At 35.3% G+C, this 23,114-nt stretch overlaps 2 protein-coding genes across 2 annotated transcripts; one reads left to right on the top strand and one right to left on the bottom strand.

Moving 5' to 3' along the window:
* The first annotated feature begins 5,171 nt into the window (after positions 1-5,171).
* Dbp45A (DEAD box protein 45A) lies at positions 5,172-13,866 on the top strand. The gene is made up of 9 exons (XM_053760632.2): positions 5,172-5,473; positions 5,574-5,767; positions 6,218-6,429; positions 8,967-9,102; positions 9,490-9,665; positions 9,989-10,216; positions 10,726-10,853; positions 12,012-12,165; positions 13,533-13,866. Exons 1-9 carry the CDS (start codon positions 5,398-5,400, stop codon positions 13,849-13,851), a joined length of 1,623 nt encoding a protein of 540 aa, XP_053616607.1. The 5' UTR covers positions 5,172-5,397; the 3' UTR covers positions 13,852-13,866.
* A 348-nt stretch (positions 13,867-14,214) lies between these two features.
* LOC128678812 (toll-interacting protein-like) lies at positions 14,215-22,399 on the bottom strand. Its single transcript, XM_053760635.2, has 8 exons — positions 22,203-22,399; positions 21,519-21,632; positions 20,817-20,892; positions 20,253-20,364; positions 19,407-19,521; positions 18,555-18,641; positions 17,775-17,951; positions 14,215-17,235 (listed from the first exon to the last, which is right to left on the bottom strand). The coding sequence occupies exons 1-8, from the start codon at positions 22,248-22,250 to the stop codon at positions 17,125-17,127; spliced, it is 840 nt and encodes a 279-aa protein (XP_053616610.1). The 5' UTR covers positions 22,251-22,399; the 3' UTR covers positions 14,215-17,124.
* Between the last annotated feature and the right edge of the window lie 715 nt (positions 22,400-23,114).

The raw sequence follows: 23,114 nt of genomic DNA on the forward strand, positions 1-23,114 counted from the left end.
ATTATAATTAAATAAGTAAATAAATAATTTTATATATCGAACCTACATATTTGTTTATAATTTTTCATTTAAAAATTCATTGACGCTATAATATGCTTTATTTATAAGGTATTGTTTTAATTTGTTCAAAAATAATTTATCCTTTTTTTCCTCTGTCAGTTGTTTAGGCAATTTATTATAAATTTTTATAGACATTATTAACGTACTTGTTGAATTTAATCGAAGACGGTTTATTAGCATTACTAATTTATTTTTATGTCGTTGTGGGTATCTGCTTTCTAGGTCACCTAGTTTTGTAAAATATTCCGGATAATTCCTAACAAATTTAGCTATTTCAAATATATACACACTAGGTACTGTTAGCACATTATATTTTTGGAAATATGATTTACAGCTTTCATATTGTGGGATATTTGCAAGTATTCTTATTAATTTCTTTTGCATGGTGAGTAGGGTGTGCGCGTCTGGACTGTTTCCCCAAAGAATAATACCGTAATTAAGCCAGGCATAGGCATAAGCATAGTACATCGTTAAAGATGCATCGATATTAGTTGTTTTCTTTACTTCACGAAGGGCGTACGCAAAACTGGATAATTTGGAATGATTTTTTTTTATATGTGTTTTCCATGTTACGTGATTGTCTATATCTAAACCGAGCAAAGTGAAATTATTTACGCATTCAATTTTAGTTCCATTAAATTCAAAGTTTATATTTAGTGGCTTTTTTTGGTGAGGGTGGAAGCACATAATTTTTGTTTTTTTGAAGTTAATATCCAAGTTATGTTCGTTCAGCCATTTTGAAGTATTGGTAAGTATGGAATGTAATTTATTGTGAATATTAGTCCCATTTTTACATGACGTGAGCAAAGAGATATCGTCTGCAAAAAGGACGCACGGTTCTTTTATAACTTTTGGTAGGTCGTTTATGTAAATGAGAAACAAAAGACATCCGACTACACTTCCCTGAGGGATAGATGCATTCACAGTTTTACTTTCTGAACGAATTGTTTGTATTTCCTTCGTGTTATAGTCATAGTACTCGATTTCTACGTACTGCTGTCTGTCTTGTAGGTAGGATGCAAACCAGTTTAGTGCAGTACCGCGAATTCCTATTCCGTATAATTTATTCAATAGTATGTTATGCTGGACTTTATCATATGCCTTAGTCATGTCCAATAGTATTCCAATGCCGTATTGTTTATTTTCTAAAATCTTTATTATTTCCCGCATATACTTGTATACAGCCAAAGTGGTGGACCGATTTTTGCGAAAACCATTTTGGCACTCATCAAATAATTTGTATTTCTCACAAAATTTATAAACACGATCGCAGATAATTTTTTCGAATATTTTCGAAGCGGTTGGAAGAAGGGCTATCGGACGATAGTTATTTAGGTCGTTTTTTTTGTCCTTTTTATGAATTGGCCTAATGATTGTTTGTTTTAGAAGGCTAGGAAAGATACCTTCGCTATAAGATTGGTTTATAAGTAATGTTAGTGGTTGAGTTAATTCTTCATAGCATTCTTTGACGACCTCGGTGGCATAGTGGTAAGATTCTTGCCACTGAACCGAGAGGTCCCGGGTTCGATCCCCGGTCGGGTCATGATGGAAAATGATCTTTTTCTGATTGGCCCGGGTCTTGGATGTTTATCTATATATGTATTTGTTATAAAATATAGTATCGTTGAGTTAGTATCCCATAACACAAGTCTCGAACTTACTTTGGGGCTAGCTCAATCTGTGTGATTTGTCCTAATATATTTATTTATTTATTTATTTATTTATTTAAACAAGGTGGTATTTCATCAATTCCGAAACTTTTTTTGTTTTTTAAGTTCTTTATGGCCTTTTGTACCTCTTGCGGAGTTACTGGGGCGAGGAACATGCTATTTTCGGATGGACTTATAACTGAGCGACCGCACGGGCGCGGGCGGCTGCTGCCTGGTGTATGGTCAGGGTCGCCTATACTCGCGAAGAAATTATTAAAAGAATTTGATACTTGTTGTGGATCTGAAAATTCCGCGTTATTGATTTTTAATTTAATGTTTACTTTCTCTTTAGATTTATTTTTATTCGTTCGCTCTTTTATTATATTCCACATTGCTTTCGTCTTATTGTTTGCTAATTTAATTCTATTTATATAATGCAACTTTTTAGAGTAAGTAATACATTTTTTTAATGTTTTTTCGTATGATTTGTAATGTTGGTTTAAAATAGGACTATTCGTTTTTTGAGTGAGTATTTTTAATAACCTTTTATTTTTGCAAGATATTTTTATACCTTTTGTTATCCAATATTTGTTAAAGTTTGTTCTTAGTTTTATTTTTATTTTTGGTATATTTTCGTTAAGTAATTTATCTAATATATTATGGAATATTTCATAGTTGGTATTTATATTTACATTAGGTTTTAATACGTTCTTCCACTCGATCGAACTCAATTTTTGTCTAAAATTTGATATGTTTTTCTTATTATTATATAACCGTTTTTTGGTATACCAGCATGTTTTGTTATTTATATTTTGCTGTGGAATTTTTAGATTTATACTTGTAGATGCGTGGTCACAAAAACCTAACTCTTCTACAGAGGTTTGAATAATAAATTTATCGTCGAAGTTGGTATATATGTGATCTAGACAGCGTGAAGTTGTCTTTGTTATACGCGTTGGTTTGTTGATGTGTTGTTTAAAATTATATTCTGACATTAGATTTAAAAGTTTGAGACATTTATTGTTACGCTTTAGAATATTTATGTTAAAGTCCCCGCCGACGACTATATTATACTTAGAGTATTTTTTATTTATAAGATTAAGTATTAACTTTAAGCGACTGTAAAACGCGGCCTCATCTAATCCATTCCAATATAAAAGAATTATAATTAAATTTTCCTTTACAAGTTCGACTGCGCATACTTCCACTCGATACTGAAGAGACAGATTTGTGATATCTCGCTTTTCTTTGTATTCAATATGATCTTGCAGCAGTATGCATACTCCTCCTCCTGCTTGGTTTTTCCTTATAAAAGATCCTGCCATTTTATACCCGGTGAAGTGTATTAGGTCTTGTTTTTCTTGGGTTATCCATGATTCCGATATACATATTGCTTGGTAGGTCGAGTTACTGTCTATGAAAGCTTCTAGTTGTTCTTGCTTATTGCAGACGCTCTGCATATTCTGATAGATAATTTGAAGAGGTAGATTGGTATTTGCGAAAGGAACTATTGCTATAGATTTGAGACGGAAGGTTGTCGTCGTTGTTGTTTTTATGCTGATGTTTCTTTTGATCTATTCCTTCTTTTTCCGTTCGTATTTTCAGGGTAGCTGAGGTACTTTCCTTGGCGTTAAGATTTGTGTGAAGTCTATGTTCAAGGTTTATTTTTTCGCCATCTATAAATAGTTCGTTGTTTCGTATTATAGCATGAGATCCCCTTTGTCGGGCTAGCATCATTTCTTCACGCATGAGTTTTCGCTCTTTCCTCTTATTATTGTCCAGATAATCCGAAACTGATAGACCTGTGCCTTGAAAGTAGTGGTTGTTGTCCAGTATATATTTGACCATACGTTTACTTATTAATTCTACTACAAGTGGGCGATTTCCGTTTCCATTACCTATATCTGCCGATTCTGCGTGTTTCTTCGATATAGCCGGTCAGGTTGACATGTAGCAAGTCTTGAAACACTCTGTGTATTCTATCATGCAGGCTATGTTCTGGTTCTTTGTAGTATTCCGCAAGTCCGTATAAAACAAATTTTTTACAGTTGTTTTCAGATGTGTATTCTCCTGTAGGAACGATTTTTACTTCTAATTTGCTCATTTCGTTTTTTAGTAATATGCATTCCTGTGTTAGTGTTTCAATTTTTCCCTGAAGTTGATCTATTTCAATTTTCCTATTTTTGTTTTCCGTCTTTAAGTATTCTGTATCCTTTTTAAATTCATTTCTTAATTCATTTTTTAATTCATTAACAGCTTTATGTACTTCGGTCTGGATTGTGTTTTGTATCTGTGCTATAATACTCGTATTATTTTCCTGGAGCTTTTGGACGATAACGTCACTTAACATTTGTACGGTTATTTCTGTACTTATATTTCTTTGTGTGCTGTCAAGGTTTTGTTGGTAAGCAGTATCTTCAATTATACTTAAATCCTCTAAGGAGGTTGTTTCGTCCTGTCTTATTGATGGATTTTTCTTTCTCTGTGTTACGTTTGTTTGGGTCTGACATTGTAAAACTTGGTGCACTTTGCTTGGCTTTTTTGCCTCGCAAACTGGTGTGTTATCATTATTTCCTGTTTTTGGTGTTTTGCATTGGCAGTCTGGGCATTTCCATGAATGTTTATGTGCTTCAGTCATGGTGTTATTGAAACGCGCAATTGATACATTTGCACATTCTAAATCATATTGGTTATCACAATAAGCACAAGTAAGATATTCTCTCTTAGGTAATTTTTGCTTGCATCCAGCGCACTGTGAAGACATATTAAAATTTTCTATCTTGTTGCTAAATGAAGATCTTAATATCGGGCATAATACTTATCGCTATTTACTGCCGCGGAGTTTTGTTCTGACGATGACACAGCTCAGCGAGCCGACAGGGGTGACTCACGCCTGTGAGCGAGCCGCGGGTTGTCGTAGGTCAGGAACACAGCTAACACCAACGGTTTTTATTAATAATTTGCTTGATATTTCCACAGTTTGGACACTTTTTTAACGTCTGTTTTCACAATTTTATTAGATGGTGTCTATATTTTGTAACTATCACTGTTTAGTATCGGAACGAGAGATATATCTACTGGTTTTCAATTTATAATCACGCGGCAACTTAAGGTAGATGCGCGCCTCTTCCAATTCTCTCATTTAATCTCATTTAATGTATGAGAAACATTCAAGAAAAAAAAAAACTGGTTGCACTCCGGGAGTGCCGGCAGAAGTAATTTTGAATCTATTTCCATTCCTTCCCCTCAAGTCCATCTTGAAGTGCAAGTAGAGTTGGCGAAAGAGGTTCCACCACATTCACATCATTTAGTTTCGTATATTTGATAGACCTTTTCTATGATGGAATTTTTGCTGTGGGTCTGTAAAATAAATCTCCAAATATTTATTCTTCTAAAGCTTAGCTTAATTAGCATATTAAAAAAAATCAAATGTCAATGTCAATATTGTCAACTACACATGGTCTTCTTGGGTCCTCCTACCCATGATGTACCATGCTGTACTACGAAGTACTTACCTACCACTTACTAAATCCATAGTCCTACCGTAGTGCTATAACGTCCGTCCGTTCACGTCATTGTTTATATTTTGTAATTCTGTCACTATAATCGTTTTTACGCGGCCTAGCAATCAGTGTTTATCGCTAAAACTGTGTAAAACAGTAACACTATAATATTGCGGTTCGTCTAAATGGATGCGAATGATGGCAAAGAATTTGCTGAACTTGGAATCAAATCATGGCTTATCAAACAACTATTTTCTTTAGGTAAGGTCCACATTCATTAAGTATTATCTCATTTAGTGGTGTGTCATTTGTCGTGCCTCCAATATAGTGCAATGTTACACGTTATATCTGGTTTTTTCAGGAATAAGAACCCCAACGCCCATCCAAAAAGGCTGCATATCTGAAATACTAGCGGGTCAGGACTGCATCGGAGCGGCTAAGACGGGCTCCGGAAAAACATTTGCGTTTGCATTGCCAATATTGCAACATTTGGCAGAGGATCCTTATGGCATATTTGCATTAGTGCTAACCCCAACACATGAATTGGCATACCAGGTACAATAAGTAACTATAGAGAAATAATTTAACCACATACTGATTGTAAATTATATAATAGCCATTCTGGGTTGAGAATAAAAAGAGGTACTCCTCACATAAAACATGTTTTTTCTTACGATTTATAACATACAACTATTGGAAATAAATTAAATATTAGTTAAAACCTATGCACTCTAAACTAAAACTGTAGTCACTAAGAAAGTGATTTTTAAAAAAGTCTATTTTAATTTATATTTCAATAAAATTATAAATAGATATGGTAAGATTGTTTACATAATGAAAGTTTTTAGAAAAAATTTTTGGCATAGGGCAGGCATTTTGTGAATGTGACTAAAATCCCCTGCAAAATTACAAGGGTCATAAAGTGTTAAGTGTCTGTAGTCTGTAGCAATTGGCTACAAAAATTCCTATAAAAACTCGATTAATTATTAATTTCTCTAATTACAGATTGCGGATCAATTTAGCATTCTCGGACAACCTTTAAAACTCCGAGTATGTATAGTAACTGGTGGGTCAGACCAACTTGAGGAGTCTCTGAAACTGGCAAAGAAACCACACATTGTGGTAGCCATGCCGGGACGCCTCGCGGACCATATAACTGGCTGTGATACGTTCTCATTGAAAAAGATCAAATATCTTGTTTTGGATGAAGCTGACCGGTACGATTATTTTTCTCTATTTGTTCTTGCTTAACATGTGTGTTATTGTTAATATAGCAACCTTAAGAATAAGAAAGTAACATGCCTGTAGGAAGTATTTTAATATGCTAATTTTACATTATCCAAACGGTACATATTCCTAAAACAGTGACCTTCCCCCATTATTGTATGTATAGTTATTTTTAGTATATAAGTTAGTGTAATTATAAATAAAGTATTCCTTCCTTGTCCAGGTCTCCATGTTTAATTAACTTGGTACAAAAAAACCTTACAAATAAACATTTAATAACAATTTTGTGTACCAAAATGGTCCACCTTCAGCATTTGTTGTGGAATATATCACAAGGCTGGTCTTCACCATGATAAAAAAGTAAAATAAAATCTTTTAAGCAAATTCCAATCAGGCTTTCGATCGGGGCACAGTACTGTGACTACTCTAGTGAATGTTACTGATGATATCCGGTGGGCCATTGAAAATAAATCACTTACCTTACTTGTTCACCTTGACTTCAGTAGTACTTTTACCTCAGTTGATTTTGATGTACTCCTTGGCATCCTACGGTCTGTTTCTTGTCCCGCTTTAGTTTGGTTCGATTCCTATCTCCGTGGTCGTTCGCAACGCTTTCGCCTTGGTGAGTCACTCTCAGATGCCACTACGTACTACGTACTACGAGTACGCCACCCTGGGGCACACCAGAACTGAGTACACACCAGTACTCAGTTCTGGTTTGCCCCAGGGTGGCGTACTCTCTCCTCTCCTATTTTCCGTTTTCATCAATTCTGTGTTACACATGCTCTTTCCTGTAGCTATCACTTTTATGCTGATGATTTACAGCTCTATCAACATTTTCCTATTTCAGATATCGATGCAGCTTTTTGTGCTATGAATAAAAATCTTGCTCGAGTGAGTGAATGGGCCATGTGGTTTGGTCTTAAAGTCAACCCCAAAAAATCACAGGCTATGATAATTGGAAGCAATTTTATGCGTAGATGCGTTGACTTTGCTAACATTTCTCCTTTATGTCTTGACGGTTCTGTAATTGCGTACACGGAGACAGCTAAAAATTTAGGTGTTACACTGGACTCCTATTTAAATTGGACTGCTCATATTTCTGAAACTAGCCGTAATATTTATTATTCGCTCCACTCGCTCAAGTGTCGTACAAAGTTTTTTGCCTGTACGAACTAAAATCTCCTTGTGTCAATCTCTCATACTTCCTTTACTTGACTATGACAGATGCTTGCTTTCTCGACATTACTGAAGAACTACTTAATAGGCTAGAACGTCTTCAAAACCTATGTATTCGTTTCATCTTTGGTTTGAGAAAATTTGATCATGTTACGGAGTTTCGCGAGCAACTTAACTGGCTTTCTATACGATCTCGAAGGAAATCTAGAGTTCTCTTTCTCCTTTTCAATGTTTTATTTAATCCTAATTACCCTTCCTACTTGCGGGAACGCTTTTCCTTCTTATATTCCTCTGAAGCCCCTTGTAGATCTCACATTCGACTCCTTTTGAAATTCCCTCTTCATAATTCTACCTCATACTCTCATTCCTTTTCTGTTGAAGCAGTCAGGTTATGGCATCTACTTCCAATTAATATACAGGAGTCAAAAACAATTTCGGTCTTTAAGAAAAGGGAACATCTCCTTTCTGTTTGATCCTAATATATATAAGTATATATGTATATATTATTTGTATTTACTATTATAGTTTATTTACTATATGTAGTTCTCATACATGTTTTATACATTATATTATATTATGCATTATATAAAATATTTAAGTTTATTGTAATTTTCTGTTTTGTACACGCCAATACCTATTTTTTTCCCATTCTTCTTTCGCGGGTCTACTGGAAGAAATTTCTATATAAATAAGTAGTACCTTTGTACTTAGTTTCCTATTTGTAAGTTTTATATTTACACTGTTATGTTGTGTACACTGTTGTGTAAATAAAATAAAACAAATAAAAACAATAATAATAAATACACTGTGGCCGTGCTATACTACACTAAAAATATTCCTAGTTTGACAATAATAATGCAAAAAATTTAAAATAATGTTAATGTTGCCTGATATGACTTTAAAGCTATGGTAAGAAGCGGATTTTGGGCTTCGACGCTCAATGGCTACAGAAGATACCGAAATGCTCAAATGATAGAGGTTGATGATATCGACTTCAAAATTGAGTTGAAAGATTCCACCTGAACATACACATATTGACAAACTGACAACACGACATACATAACGACTACATAAAATGGAAATCACACATAGAAGATGTTCAAAAGGCTGACATAGTCAGACAAAGTGCACTGAAGCCTTGTCAAAAATTTAGAAGAAAAAAAAAAGATGTTCAGTATAACACTGGCATAAACACTAGTGAACTAAATTAACAACCAGAGTGAAAAAGATGATCTATGATAACTACTAGACATGAGTATATCAGATTGGTATACAAACTCATGTGGCACGAATAGGATTTGAACTATTTGATATTGTATCAGTAAAATTGAGATTTTTTTTCTTGCAGATTGTTCAGCGAGTCGTTCCAGGAGGATCTAGAGACAATATTCGATTCATTGCCAAAGACAAGGCAGAATCTCCTGTTCTCTGCCACAATCACCGAGGATGTCAGAGAATCTAAGTTGTTGCCATTGGACAAAGATGTAAGTGTATTATTATATCCTTTTCAAACGTGTGTAGTGTGTGGTGTCCGCCGTAGTTACGTGAATGTAATATGAGATTACTGAGGAACAAAACGCCTTGATATTAATTTATTTTTCCATACCCACAGTCAATATATCATATAATCTTAGTTTTTTACTTTTAACACCAATTTGTATGTATTCATGTTTCTTAACATGTGAGAATAGTGTGGTTCTGCCCTCTCCACAGTTAGGGTTGTCACAAAATATAGGTACTATTTTTTATATACAATTTTTTACGATTACATTACGTGGAGGCGTTCGAAATGCGATTATAGGGATCAGCTGTGAAACTGGATACTCACGCTACGTCAGTAATAACAAATGATTATCACTTGTCCCCACCAGCGAGTGCACACATGGAAGGAGTCGGACCCGCAGCTGACGGTGAGCACGCTGACGCAGCACTACGTGGTGTGTCCCGCGTACGCGCGCGACGTGTACCTCGTGCAGACGCTGCGCCAGTACCGCGACGCCAGGCCCGGTGCGCATGCGCACGTCATCGTCTTCACTGACACTAAGAAGTGAGTAGGCGTCTTGACGATTTATTTTTTTATAATACCAAACAGTCACACAATCGAAGTTCTTTTTACCAATTTTCACCATTTATATGGACCGTGGTCGTGATCGTGAAGAAGATCGTGGTCCTTAAAATAATTTCACACTAGCTATTGCGCGCGACAGCGCCCGCGGCAAAAAGTAACTTATGCAACTTTACTTATTAAAAAAAAAAAAAAATTTTTTGGTAATAAGTAGGAATTAGGAATATTTATTTCCAAAAATGTTATAAATAAAGGACACTCCCAGGTTTATAATATAGTAAAATCATATAAGTTACTTGTTCCAGAGAATGCCAAGTCCTATCAATGATGCTGAACGCGATCGATATGGACAACGTGTGTCTCCACGGCTTCATGAGGCAGAAGGAGCGGGTGGCAGCCCTGACACAGTTCAGGAGTAACCTCAAATGCACCTTGGTGGCCACCAACGTGGCTGCCAGGGGACTGGACATACCTACGGTCGATCTTGTGGTCAATCATAAGCTGCCGTTGGAGCCTAAGGAATATATTCACAGGTGAGAAGTAATCTCAATATAATGCAGTTTTCTACCTCAAATGTGTGTATCAGCTGTTAAGGTTTTATATCCCTTAGGCGCCACGTACGACATCTATCTCATCTTCGCCGTCTTGGCGCAAAATGTCCTTTTCTCACGATTCCTTTCTCATAATGTCCATTTCTCAAAATGTCCTTTTCTCAAAATGTATTTTTCTCATAATGTATTTTTCTCAAAATATCTTCGTGTGTTTTTGATGATAATTTAGATAAGCAACTGATTAAAACAGTTTTTTTTATTAAAATGACATTTTGAGAAAAGGACATTTTGAGAAAGGACATTTCGAGAAAAGGACATTTTGCGCCAAAACGATCATCGCATGTTATAGTTTGTTGTTGTTACTCTTGAATGTTTATCTCTATACCAAATTTAATTTGTCTAATCGAAAAATACAAACCTTTCGTGTTTGTAATCTTTTTTCATTATTGCGTCAGTGTAATAAATAATCTTCCTTTGTTTTTGTTAAACAGAGTGGGCAGGACAGCGCGCGCCGGCAGGAGCGGGATGGCGATATCTCTCATAACACCGTACGATATCCTGAGGCTCGGGGAAATTGAAGATGAGATCAAGACCAAACTCACGGAGTACAAAATTGACGGTAAGTGTCTCAAATTCTTCCTCATAGACGTATTCCTCATGGCTGAGGGCCGTGGTTACGTAGATTATTTCAAATTAAGACTAGCCAAATCGCACACTAGCGCCACACCGCAGAACGAGTATGTTAAGCAAGATAAATTGATTTTATTCCTAAGATAAATGATAATATGTTATTATGATTTTTTGTTGAAACTTATATTAGCTCAAAGTTTTTTTATGGCAAACGATTATAGTCATTTAATTGTTATATTACTGATAAAAAATATACATAAATTTATATTTAAATATTGGTAAGCCCTTCTGGCATAATAGGGACCAACACTGTTTGAATAAGTTTCTTTCGGCATTTCTTCTCAGCAGTGGTCGTTCCGAAATGCTAGTAGTTTGTAGCTTTGGTAAACATCATTTAATTTAGAATATGACGTGAAAAAGTGCTTGTGAAAAATTGTTTGCTTAACACTTTGTTGCTTGGTGGAGCTATGTTTTCATATGTTTGTCATGTTGTGTGCACACGCTTTTAGGTCACAGTCTGGCTCATAACTTTTGTTATATATATGTATACCTTAATAAATAAATAGATAATTTGTTTGCATTAATAAAATCATGTGTTTATCATCATATCGAGTGTGTTATTGCTAACACTGGTGTCAGATTTTATTCAAGTCGCCTAAAGGCATCTGACATTATTTTTACGACTACTTACCGCCATCTAGTGGCAGGTAGTCGCATACACACTAGTGAACTAAACTGTCCACCAGTGTGCAGGTTTCCTCACGATGTTTTCCTTCACCGGAAGCAAGTGGTGGTCTATGAAAACTACTATATATGTGTCAGATTGGTATACATGTGGCACGAGTAGGATACGAACCTGAGACTAGTTTCACAGGCGTTTTAACCATAAACCATCACCGTCGCTCGCATACGTTCGACGACCTCGGTGGCGCAGTAGTAAAGTTCTTGCCACTGAACCGAGAGGTCCCGAGTTCGATCCCCGGACGGGTCATGATGGAAACCTTTTTTCGATTGGCCCGTGTCTTGGATGTTTATCTATATATGTATTTGTTATAAAATATAGTATCGTTGAGTTAGTATACTATTTTTTTGTGTGATTTGTCCTAATATATTTATTTATTATAATTGAAATGATGCGTCATTTCAGATGATGAAGCAGTGAAAGTGTTCACCACAGTGAGCGTGACCCGCCGCGAACAAGAAGCCCAATTGGACAACGAGGAGTTTGAGCAGAGGAAGAAGAACTACCGCATCAAACGCTGGATACAGGCGGGCGTGGACCCAGACGATATGGAGGAGGGGTGAGTCGTCATCACATCAATCATGTTTTACAAGCTTTTATTATAGACTAGCTGATGTCCGCGACTTTGTTCGCGTGGCCGAACAATGTTTGGTAAGGAGTCAAAATATTAGAGAAATTTAATTATACAGACAAAGCGTAACGATACCTATACAGAAGATGCTCAGACGACTGAAGCTAAACTATTTCCTATCCAGCTAAACTATTTCCTATAGTTTAGCTGGAATATCGTGACTCTTCTTTAGGTGTTCCAGATCTTCGATTTTTATACATCAACAGGCAATGCTCATCAGGCTGAACATCTTTTGTTAAGGCGTCATTTCTATATTACCTATAGTTCCGCTGGACCATCATTGTTCTCCATCAGGTGTTCCAATTTTCAAAATCATTTATACCCTATATTTTGCTTAATAGGCTTAATAGCTATATAACAAAAAAAGTTTCATTCAAATCCATCCAGTAGTTCCGAAGATTAGCGTGTACATACAGACAGACATACAGTTTTTTTTTTCAAATCCTTTCTCTGTTACTATGACTCTGTCGCCTAATTTTGTTTTTATGTAAATATATGAAAATATACAGGATTTTTTTTCTACTGTTTTATTATATGTATTGATTGATAGATGGATAAAAAACTTTATTCGCAGCAACAGAACACACACACAAAAAGAAATATAACACAGGTACAATAGTTAAGAGCACAGATAATCACATATAAGGTAATGTGTATGTGTGCTGTAGCAATACGAAATGGTCATAGCTCTGATTTTCAGCCATGGCCACAATAGGTGCAGTGCTATCAAATAATGTTAAGAGGGAAATTATTAACGTCAGCTATATTTTAAAAGGGTTCGTGATATGTCCCGTTAGTTATAACCCAATTATCGCGCGTGTTACTGTTCAAACTAAACTAAATCATTCATTCAAAACTGTTGTCAGATTTAATTCGAGGCGACTAAAGGCATCTGACTTGACTTTCAAGCGAACATGATTTATTTTCACGTGCCATCTTTTCGAACGTGTTATTCCTAAAACTGGTGTCAATTGTTTTGTTATACAAGTCGGCTAGAGGGCATCTGACATTACTTTACGACTACTTACCGGCATCGTGCAATTGCATACACACTAGTACTGGGGTATTATTTAATCTGTGACACTAGCTAGATAGTCATTCATTGCAGGCTTCCTCACGATGTTTTCCTTCACTAGAAGGAAGTGGAGGTCTGTGAAAACAAAGAGTTTCTACGTGTTAAAATGCAAGATCTCACTCACTACGATAAAAGCTTGCGTCAGAAATGACATTTAAAATAGTTTTCTTTGTCCTTAGTGTTTCATCGTGATAATGATCATATATTGTATTAATTTCAGATTGGAGGAGATGCGTCGGAAAAGGATAAAAGCGGCGAAGAAAGCGAAACTAGCGAAAATAAAACAACTACAGTCACAGTTGAAGAATGAAGCGGGACAGATTGAGGAAAATCGACTGCAGCCGACAGAGACGGAAGATATCGACGCTTCCATCAAAGATGGCCTCAAGAGAGTCAACAAGAGTTTGATGAAAAAAGATGTTAGGTTTAAAAATGTGATTGGAAAAATAAGTAATATCAAACGGAAGGCAGAAAGTGTTAAGGAAGTCAAAACTGAGAATTTGCCTAGGAAAAAGAAGAAAATTATTGGGAATAAATGAATTTATAATTGCAAAGTTTGTTTTTATTTTCCTACATACATTTTTTTTTTCGTATTACCCTGGACTAATTAGTTTTTTAACATGACATTGTGTTTTCACAGATTTTATCTAATTATTCACTATAATGTTTAGACTTTTGGAAATCATTGTCCATAGTAGAGAATCCTTATATATTATTTTAAAAAAGACCTCTGCTGCGTCTGTCTGTTCGCGATAAACTCAAAAACTACTGCACGGATTTTCATGCGGTTTTCACCAATAGGTGGTGTGGTTCCCGAGGATGGTTTAGGTGCATAATTTATAATGTTTTTATCCGAGCGAAGCGGGGACGGGCCGCTAGTCATGGATAAAAATAAAAGAATGTTTAAGTAGATAATAATTTATTTATACATTTGTAAAATTACAAATAAATATAAAGTACATAACAATATTTTCGTAAGCGAAGTTAGTATCGATGGCAAATAATTTGGCACAAAATTTAGCCGCAAAGCTGTTTCGAATGTATTCAGTTTTGTCTTCGATAGCTTAATTTTTAGCTTGCTACAAGCGCCATTATTGCACGTGATAGAGTATAATGTTATATGAAACCATGACTATAGCTTTTCTATCCGCCTCTCGCTCGCACACTATAAATGTGAACGAGAGATAAGTAGAAGAACCGCCACTTTCAATTATTTTCTTTCAACTGACAGAAATCATGGATAGCAAATGATTTTGATCCTTAAAGTTTACGGCATAAAGTTCAGTATGCAAATAAAGTTTGAAATAAGCAATTTTCGACGCTTTTACATTCTTTAATTAAAACAATGAAGAACTAAAACACCGTAGAATATTTTGGTAATGCATTAATCAAAAGGAAAAATATAGTTTTTAAATGAAAAATATTCAATTTTTCGTGACCTATCCCTATTATGCTAGCTACGTGCCAAGTGCAGAAGGACAGACCATACATTTATATATATATATTTATTTATCATTGAAATGCATAAAACAATTTGTACAAGTACAATCTTTCTATAAAGAGTAGAAAATAAACGAGAGTTCTGTTTTCTCTTGGCTGGCAACATTTGGTATTGCAATGACCAAAAATATAATTCATTAAAAAAAAAACCGTTTCTCTTCTGTATATAGACAGACTGATACTTTTGAAACATAGGACAATTTTTATTTTGGTTTTATATTCGTTTTGAGCACCTATACAAACAAAAACTATTTGGTCTGTCCACCAAAAACAATAAATTTCAAGTGTAAATTTTGTTTTATACGATTTGATTTGTACTTCCATAATAACATTTTATGACTATGCGTTTCAGATAAGCCATGTCAGATGCATTAAGGCGACTTGGTTAAAATCTGACACGACTGTAAGCAAATAACAGAAGTCAAGAAAGAAGATCTCATTACTTTTGTCAAAATTTACACTTGATAATAAACATTTATCTTACTAGTTGTTGCACCATTGAATAATCTCATTTAAAAAGTGACACATTTAAACATGCTATACCGCTATGAGACTATAATAATATAAAATCTAAGTATGCCCATAACGATTCCTCTACAGATAATATATTAAAATGTAATATCACTTAATGGAATAACAATGTTAATTAAACTCCGTGTTGCCAATCGAAAAATTAACATTTGAGCAAATAAAACAAAAAATAATAATATGAAGTCAAGTTATGTTGGCTACTATTTACATTTAAAAATAAATAATATACTTTTTTTAATCTGGCAATTAATACTATACATTTATAAAGTCATTGATATCAGATTATGAAGATACGTCAAAGAGAACAAAATTTTCTTTTAAGTTATGTGTCATTCGCTGTTAATTTTTTTAAAATGTTTTATCAAAAGATATGCAATTTTTTGATCCCGAACTATTCCTTTTAAGGTCGGTTCGGACCTAATGCGTATGCACGAAGTTTGTTGCGTAATATGCGTACCGACCAGCTACGTTGATAATTTGGAATTATATGCACGCATACGCATCAAAACCAGTGTGGCAAGTCTCATTTGGTTCTGTACAACACAACTTCACTGATACGAATGCTAGCGCATATATATGCTTAATGCATATGCATTCAGTCTAAACCTGGGGGTTAGTGCGGGTTTGCAATTCACTTCTCACAATCGTATCGATTCGAAGTGAGACGCAGCGAACCAATCACATTGCGCCATTGTGACGCAACGACAACCAAACTGCAATGTGATTGGTTCGCTGTGCACTTCGCCCATCGGTCTTTAATGAAACTAACCAATTGTTGTCAATGGTATAAGAAAACAAGTATTCTAATTATTATTTTCGATTTGTTTTTCGAGATATCATTATATTTGGTTTTGTTTGACCAAAAAATTAGCTCTTAATTTTTTTATGACTAAAAAGTGACACAGTTCATATATAATATTATTTTATCGGTTAACTCATTTCTTATGAGTAAATAACGTGTTTACCTACTTGCGTTTCCTCACTAAACTAACAGTGTTTTGATTGGAAAATTTGCACATAATCTAGGAGACTTTTATGTTTATTATAATACAATGTTAAAATCACGGTATACCTGATGGCAAGCGGTTACCGCGCCCACATTTAGGGGTATAATATGTAATTAAAGACGGCACACCAAAAAGTTGAGAATGTCTTGACATTACGATTAAAAGAGCACAACGTTTAATAATTTTTTTACGAAAATCTCATTTTGACACAAGCCTTTATTGTAGTCAGAGAGATCTTATTGCATTCAATGTGTGAGAAAAAAATCATGTACGTGCAGTAAACCGTCGAGGAGTTCCCACGTCTGGAGCCGTTCCTAGGTGCCACTGTCAGTTTTTAATCTGATAATTTTGTCAATTTTCTATCATTTTATATTCACTTTCAAAATTATGCTCTTAAACGCAACCAAAATGTTCGCTCCGCGAAAGATTTTCCGCCATGTTGGAAATATCGATAATATATAGGCCAAAGACTAAGAATAATTCAACTTTTAGCAAACTTAAGTCATTATTCATAAAAAAGTTAAGACATACTCTAAGCTAAAATATGTTTTGTCTCCTTCTGTCAATCTCATATATAACAAGTGCGATAGTGACAAAACATTTTAGCTTAGAGTATTAACTGTTTTATGAATAACAGCTGCCCACTTTGGTAACAAAATCACGTTGTATCAGTTTCCTTTGTCATTGTCACAATTAAGTTAATAGTTTTGTCTGTCCTATGGCCACGTTGTTATTGTCAGCGACTTGCTTCGCGGCGCGGATCTAGTACAGCGATTATTCAGACATCTGAAGCAATGAATTAATGGCCGCATCTTTATTACCTCCGTTCGCCTCCAATACTGATTTGATAACTTCCTTTTCCATACTCGGGAACATCTCTTGGATCTGTAATTATCAATCAATCAATCAATCAATTTAAGAAGCGGTGGTGGTGTAATGGTTAAGACGCCCGCCTGTGAACCGAAAGGTCCCAAGTTCGAATCATAATAGCAATACCTTTCCCGGTCTACTATATAAATTAAATAATTATATTGGGACAAATAACACAGATTGAACCAGCCCCAAAGTAAGTTCGAGACTTGTGTTATGGGATACTAACTCAACGTCATCATATTCATCTGAGTTGAGACAAAAGGTAAATAAATCTTGAATAATATTTTTCTTCAATAATTATTTCTCATTATTCCTTTGTTAATTTTTTTCTTAATTTTTAGTCGTTGTTGTTTTATGGAGTCATGTCGCTTACTTAATTTTTTTGGTTTTTTTTATGTTTAACTTTTGTATCGGTCCATGTTGAATAGAGTAGAAAATATTGATGCCGATGACCGTGCGAAAGATTAGGAAAGCGGTCCCTGGCTTTCCACGGTAACCGGCTGAGGAAGAAACACACAACAGAGAAAGAGAGAGAGAGAGATTTAAAATACCTGTTGCAACTGTTCCTCGGTGACCGGCGCCGGCTGGGGCGGCTGCGGCGGCTGCGGCGGCTGCGGCGGGCGCTGCGTGTAGTAGTGCTGCGGATACACCGGCATGGCCGCGTAGCCCATGCCCGTGCTCGGCACTACGACCATCGGGGGGAAGGCGGCCACCGCTGCGGGGCCCACCTACGGTGGTAGGCATTTTTTTTTTCACACATTACAATTTGGCTACAATAATAAGTCAGTTTTTTTTTTCTAATGTCAAAAACAAAATTTTATATATATCGAGCTTGTATGGCATTAATGTATTGTGACGTCACGGAGTTTGGAGTCAAAAAGCATTTCTAATATACTTTAAACGAGACCAAAAAAAAAAATAAACTTCGTAATTTATTAAACTGATAAATTAAAGTGACATTGAATGATTGTACTTGGTAATTTAAATACCTATATAATGCATTTTATTTTATACCCAATCGAGTAGCCGATCATATTAGCCTGTCTGATGTTAACCGGTCTGTTTCACATGACATTTCTCTCAACCGGAAATCGAACCTGGGACTTCCAGTGAAACAGTACAGCATAACGATCATTAGGTTACACAAAGATCGCCAAAGGACTATAAAACTGAATGTATGACATACATTTCGACTTGATACTTTTAAACATTGCCACTTTGAGAAAAAAAGTTCTTGACAGATGGACTACTACGAAGGGATTCTGTAGGGGTTTCGTATTTACCTTTTGTGGTACAGAACCCTAAAAATAAATATTGTATTAGTGACTTACTGAATAACTGAGGACAAGGTTGATCATTCCCTCCAAACCGTCTCCTTGCTTCCCATTCAGTGGGTACCAGTCTTCGTGAGTCTCGCCCTGAAAAAAAAATTTTTTTTTACACTACCAAGCATGCAAAGGAAAGACATTTTTCAGTTATTTACTGACATATTTTTTTTAGAAACCAACTCAGTTTAATGCATACAGGGTGTTGTTGGGGTTACGTCGCTCTTGTGATGCATCAGGGATATTCGCTGAAGCACGCATACACTGTTTGTTTGTGCGACAATGCGTGTCCCCGCGCGCAGAGTGCGCGGGCGCGACACATACAGCATCCTGAGCATGTTCGCGAGCAGACTGGACAGCGCTTACGTAAATCGTTGCTGTGCCATATCTAGCGGGTTGACGCGGTTATAACATGGCAATCGATTTATTTATTAATGATGTAATTTAATTAAGTAATTGACTGACTAACACAACTTCTAAGTGTTTACTAATTTAATTGTATGAATCTGAGTTGTATGATTACTTGAAATAAATAAATTTATTATCAATAATCCACATCTGCCTTTCCATTAAACAACCAATCTTCATTGGGCCAGCGTGGTGCTCCTTATCCATCCAACAGTGGGGACAAAAATGGCAGATGAAAATGTGTGCATTGTAAAAAAAAATTACCCATCAGGGGTAGGGAAAAGAATTGTCCTTACATAACATAAAAGTCCTCTACCGCATCTGTCTGTCTGTTCGCGATAAACTGAAAAACTAATGAACGGATTTTCATGCGTGCGAGCGATGCCGGGACGGGCCGCTGGTCTATCTAGAAACATAGTACTGTTCCTGTGGGACATTAATGTAACTCACGTTGAGGACAGCCGGTGGTATAGTGATGTGAGCCCAGGCTATTAGCTCGTCCATCGTGAACGAGCACTCATCGAAGATCTCCAAGTACACAGAGCTGACGCCAGGGGGCAGTAGGCTGGAGAGAAAATTATATTACATTGTCAAGGTCATAAGGAGGAGTGGCAATTACTCTCAAAAACCATGCGCCAGTTATATTGTACACAGAATTGGAGACATTTTGTCTTTTTCTGACATCTCATCAGTGACATCATTTGATTGACATATAACTCGTTCCATTATACAAGGAAGTCACACTTACAATGAAGAAAACGGATTTATGTCAAATCAATTTTTTTGCCATTGCAATACCAAATAATGGTCTGAAGATTGGTTGATAAACACACGGTGTTGTCAGCCAACAGGAGACAGCACATTCATTTTCAGCACTTTTCAGACAGACCGTAAGACCCTATCTAGCCGCGACACCATCCTCTTTTTATCACTGTCTTAATGAAAAATAAAAATGATCTTGAAAAATTTATGCCATACAAGAGATTTTTCTATTATGTTTTTTAAAACGGTAAAATATTCAATGGGTTCCCCCAAACAAACATTTCTATTTTATTTTTTAAACATGTGATTAATTTCCCATTTTTATAAAAAATCGTACGGAACCCTTGGTGCGCGAGACCGACTCGCACTTGGCTTTTTTGATGTCCCCAATCCGGGTGTTCTTTTTTCTTTTTGTTGTTCTATGGTCCCACTGCTGGACAAAGACCTCTTTTTGTCTTCCATAGGTTTCTATCTTGGGTATTCATTGCCATGTGTTCCCAATATTAATTAAAGTTATGTATTCAAATCACTTACCATTGTATAACTTTGTTCCATCTGGGGGTCTTCCCCCCACTGGGGTCGGTGTGAGTTTCGTAGATGCAATGGCCGACGCGCAGGCGCACGTATGGGTCCATGCGGGTGAGGCCTTAGAAAGTAAGTAAATAAGACCATACCTTTCTTTTATGGTATAAGACAATACAATAATACTTCCACAAATATTTTTTGTGTTTTTTTTTATTATAATTTGATTTGCACAAATTATTTACATAAGTACAAAATGTAATACACATAGCATAACATAATGAAATAGATATATTGTGCAAAAGGGGGCCTAAATTGTGGGATAAATTGCTTTCAGCGATCCTTTCAGTTATCCCACAACCTTTTCGACACCAAATTGGTCACCAGACAGTGTTTACCACTGTTCAGAAAAAACTGCCTATCCAGAAGTTGTATTCTCGGCTGTTATACTCGTTTCTTGAATATTCCATTGTCGTATTGAAAATAAAAACTATTAACTATAGGGATAACTTTTAGACGTTATTATTAGCCCGTTGCCTGAGACCCTGTCAGGGTAGAAAAGTCTATCAAACTCACCATAGTTTTTGACAAGTTTCGCTTGTGCTATTGTGATGCTAAGTCTGGCCGTCAGTGGAGGCCCAGCAGGTGGCACCTGCACAGATAAAAAAAAAACATTATCTTTAGGCTAAATGACTCGCATCTGATAAAGATTAAATAGTTACATTATCTGTTAAAATGCCACAAAAAATAATGTTACTTTTATTTGTCACATTTTATTCGTCACTCCAATCGTTTTGTGAAAGGAAAGGGGGTTATATCTTTATGTTTTCTCTCTCTCATCCTCACATGTTCCTTCCAAGAAATTTAATTAATTTGCAATAAATAATTAATATATTAATTGATGTATGTTAATATAATTTAAATAATTTCTTTAATGATAAACTCAGACAAAAATGAATGTAAATAGTATAAACTTTGTGTGTTACTGTTTTTTGTTATGATAGCATACAATCAATTTAGATAAACAGTGTAGGATTAAGTTTTCTTTTAACACGACATTGGAAATAATATAAACCCATGATTTTGTTGTTCATTTATTGAAAATTTACGGCACAACTTTACAAATAATAGGTGCACTTTATGCCATAAATAAGACATTATCTGCCAGTCAAATCTTGGGATCAAAAAGAAAAGGCAAAATGGTGGTAACTTTAGAAATTAAAACAATAATGACAACAAATTATTTGTTTTTGTAAAAAAAAGCTATAATTTTATTACCGTAGATCCACAGAGTTGTTGTTGTAATGCCAATGCAGCCTGGTAGTCTGCATCTACTGGATCTGGAGCTCCATCCGTCCTCAGAAACCCAGACGGCAGTGGTCCCAAGAGAACCTGAGGTTACCAATTTTTAAAATGTGCTATATACATGTATATAGATGGCTTGGTGATTTGTAACACACAGATTTCTTGGAAACATAGTATAAAAATGCCTTAATCGTGAAGAATCAAGACACAATGGATGAACAATTTTTTATTTTATATGTTTATGTATCTGTCTTGGGCCTTTGGGCTTGACTTTAATCATAAAAATATGTGAATATTTTCAAATACATCCATTTTTTAATACTCACTCATGTGAAAAACCTATTCATTTGTGGAATTGATTTTTGTTACAGATCTAATAACAAATGGATCAGATGTCGTAGTTGTAATGTGCTGAGTTGTGGCTATAACCTGCTCTGGAAAATTCCGTCTTTAACTCTAGCTCATAATAATCAATAGTCTTGGCAACTCATTTATATATAAGTATCGCCTAATTTCATCTACAAAACAAAACCGGTCAAGGAAGTTGTTTACATTTACATAGGTACTCTGATTTCTAGATAATAAACGCAATACCTACACAAGAATGATTCACCGCTGTTGTCTTGTCCCAAATTATATAGAATTTGTGAAACTCACCCGGCGACGACGCTCTTCATTTCTATCATCAGACGCAGTTGAAGCCATTTTCAGTAAATTTGCAAATATAATAGGAATTTTGAATGTTTTATTTCTATTTTTTTTTCAATTTTAAATACCCAGATATCTTTGAAAAAGATAACAAACATACAAGCAAAGCAAACTTCGCACAATGGAAATCGAATGACTGACTTGAATGACAAACACAAATCTATCAAAAGTCAAAACCAATACCTATCAAAGATCAAAACAATGACATAAGCAAAGACAGTACTATTTTTTGTTTTATTTGTAGGCACGCAACGCAAGACAAGATCAAGAAGATAGCCGGGTGAATTTCACGAGCGTTTTGAGCCGCTGCGGGCTCTCATTAGTGTTTATTAAATTGTACGATACGCAGTAATCAATTTAATTATCCTATTTTATATATAAGTAAAGTACTGGTATAATGTTAATGTTATAAATGTTTATTTAAAAATATATATTCTTTGTTTAAAAAAAAAGTCGTACACGAATGAAACGCTACACGCCGCGTTAAAACGCTCGGGCCGTTCTTGCAAATGAAGAAATACTAAAAAATACTCCCACGCAATGCGGATGATAGAGTAGCTGCATAAAGCAGCTCCGCCGTCCGTATTATCTAGACCTATTGTAATATTTGTCAGTGCCGCAGTGTATTATAAAACTGTTATTATCTGTATTTTGTCTGAGTCTAAATCATCCAAATAGATCTTTAAACACGGTGGATAACGTCTGTGGCGTCAATAGTTTGTAAAAATAAAAGATGAGACTGCTCCTCGGTCCTTTGTTGGTTGGAAATCAATACATATAATAAAATTGAAGAAAGGCCAAATTTGTACATTGGATATTTTTTTAAATTCTTCATTGAATATACTTAGTTACTGATATAGA

Source organism: Plodia interpunctella, chromosome 20 (genome assembly GCF_027563975.2).
Source record: "Plodia interpunctella isolate USDA-ARS_2022_Savannah chromosome 20, ilPloInte3.2, whole genome shotgun sequence".
In the NCBI taxonomy this organism is placed as follows: domain Eukaryota; kingdom Metazoa; phylum Arthropoda; class Insecta; order Lepidoptera; family Pyralidae; genus Plodia; species Plodia interpunctella.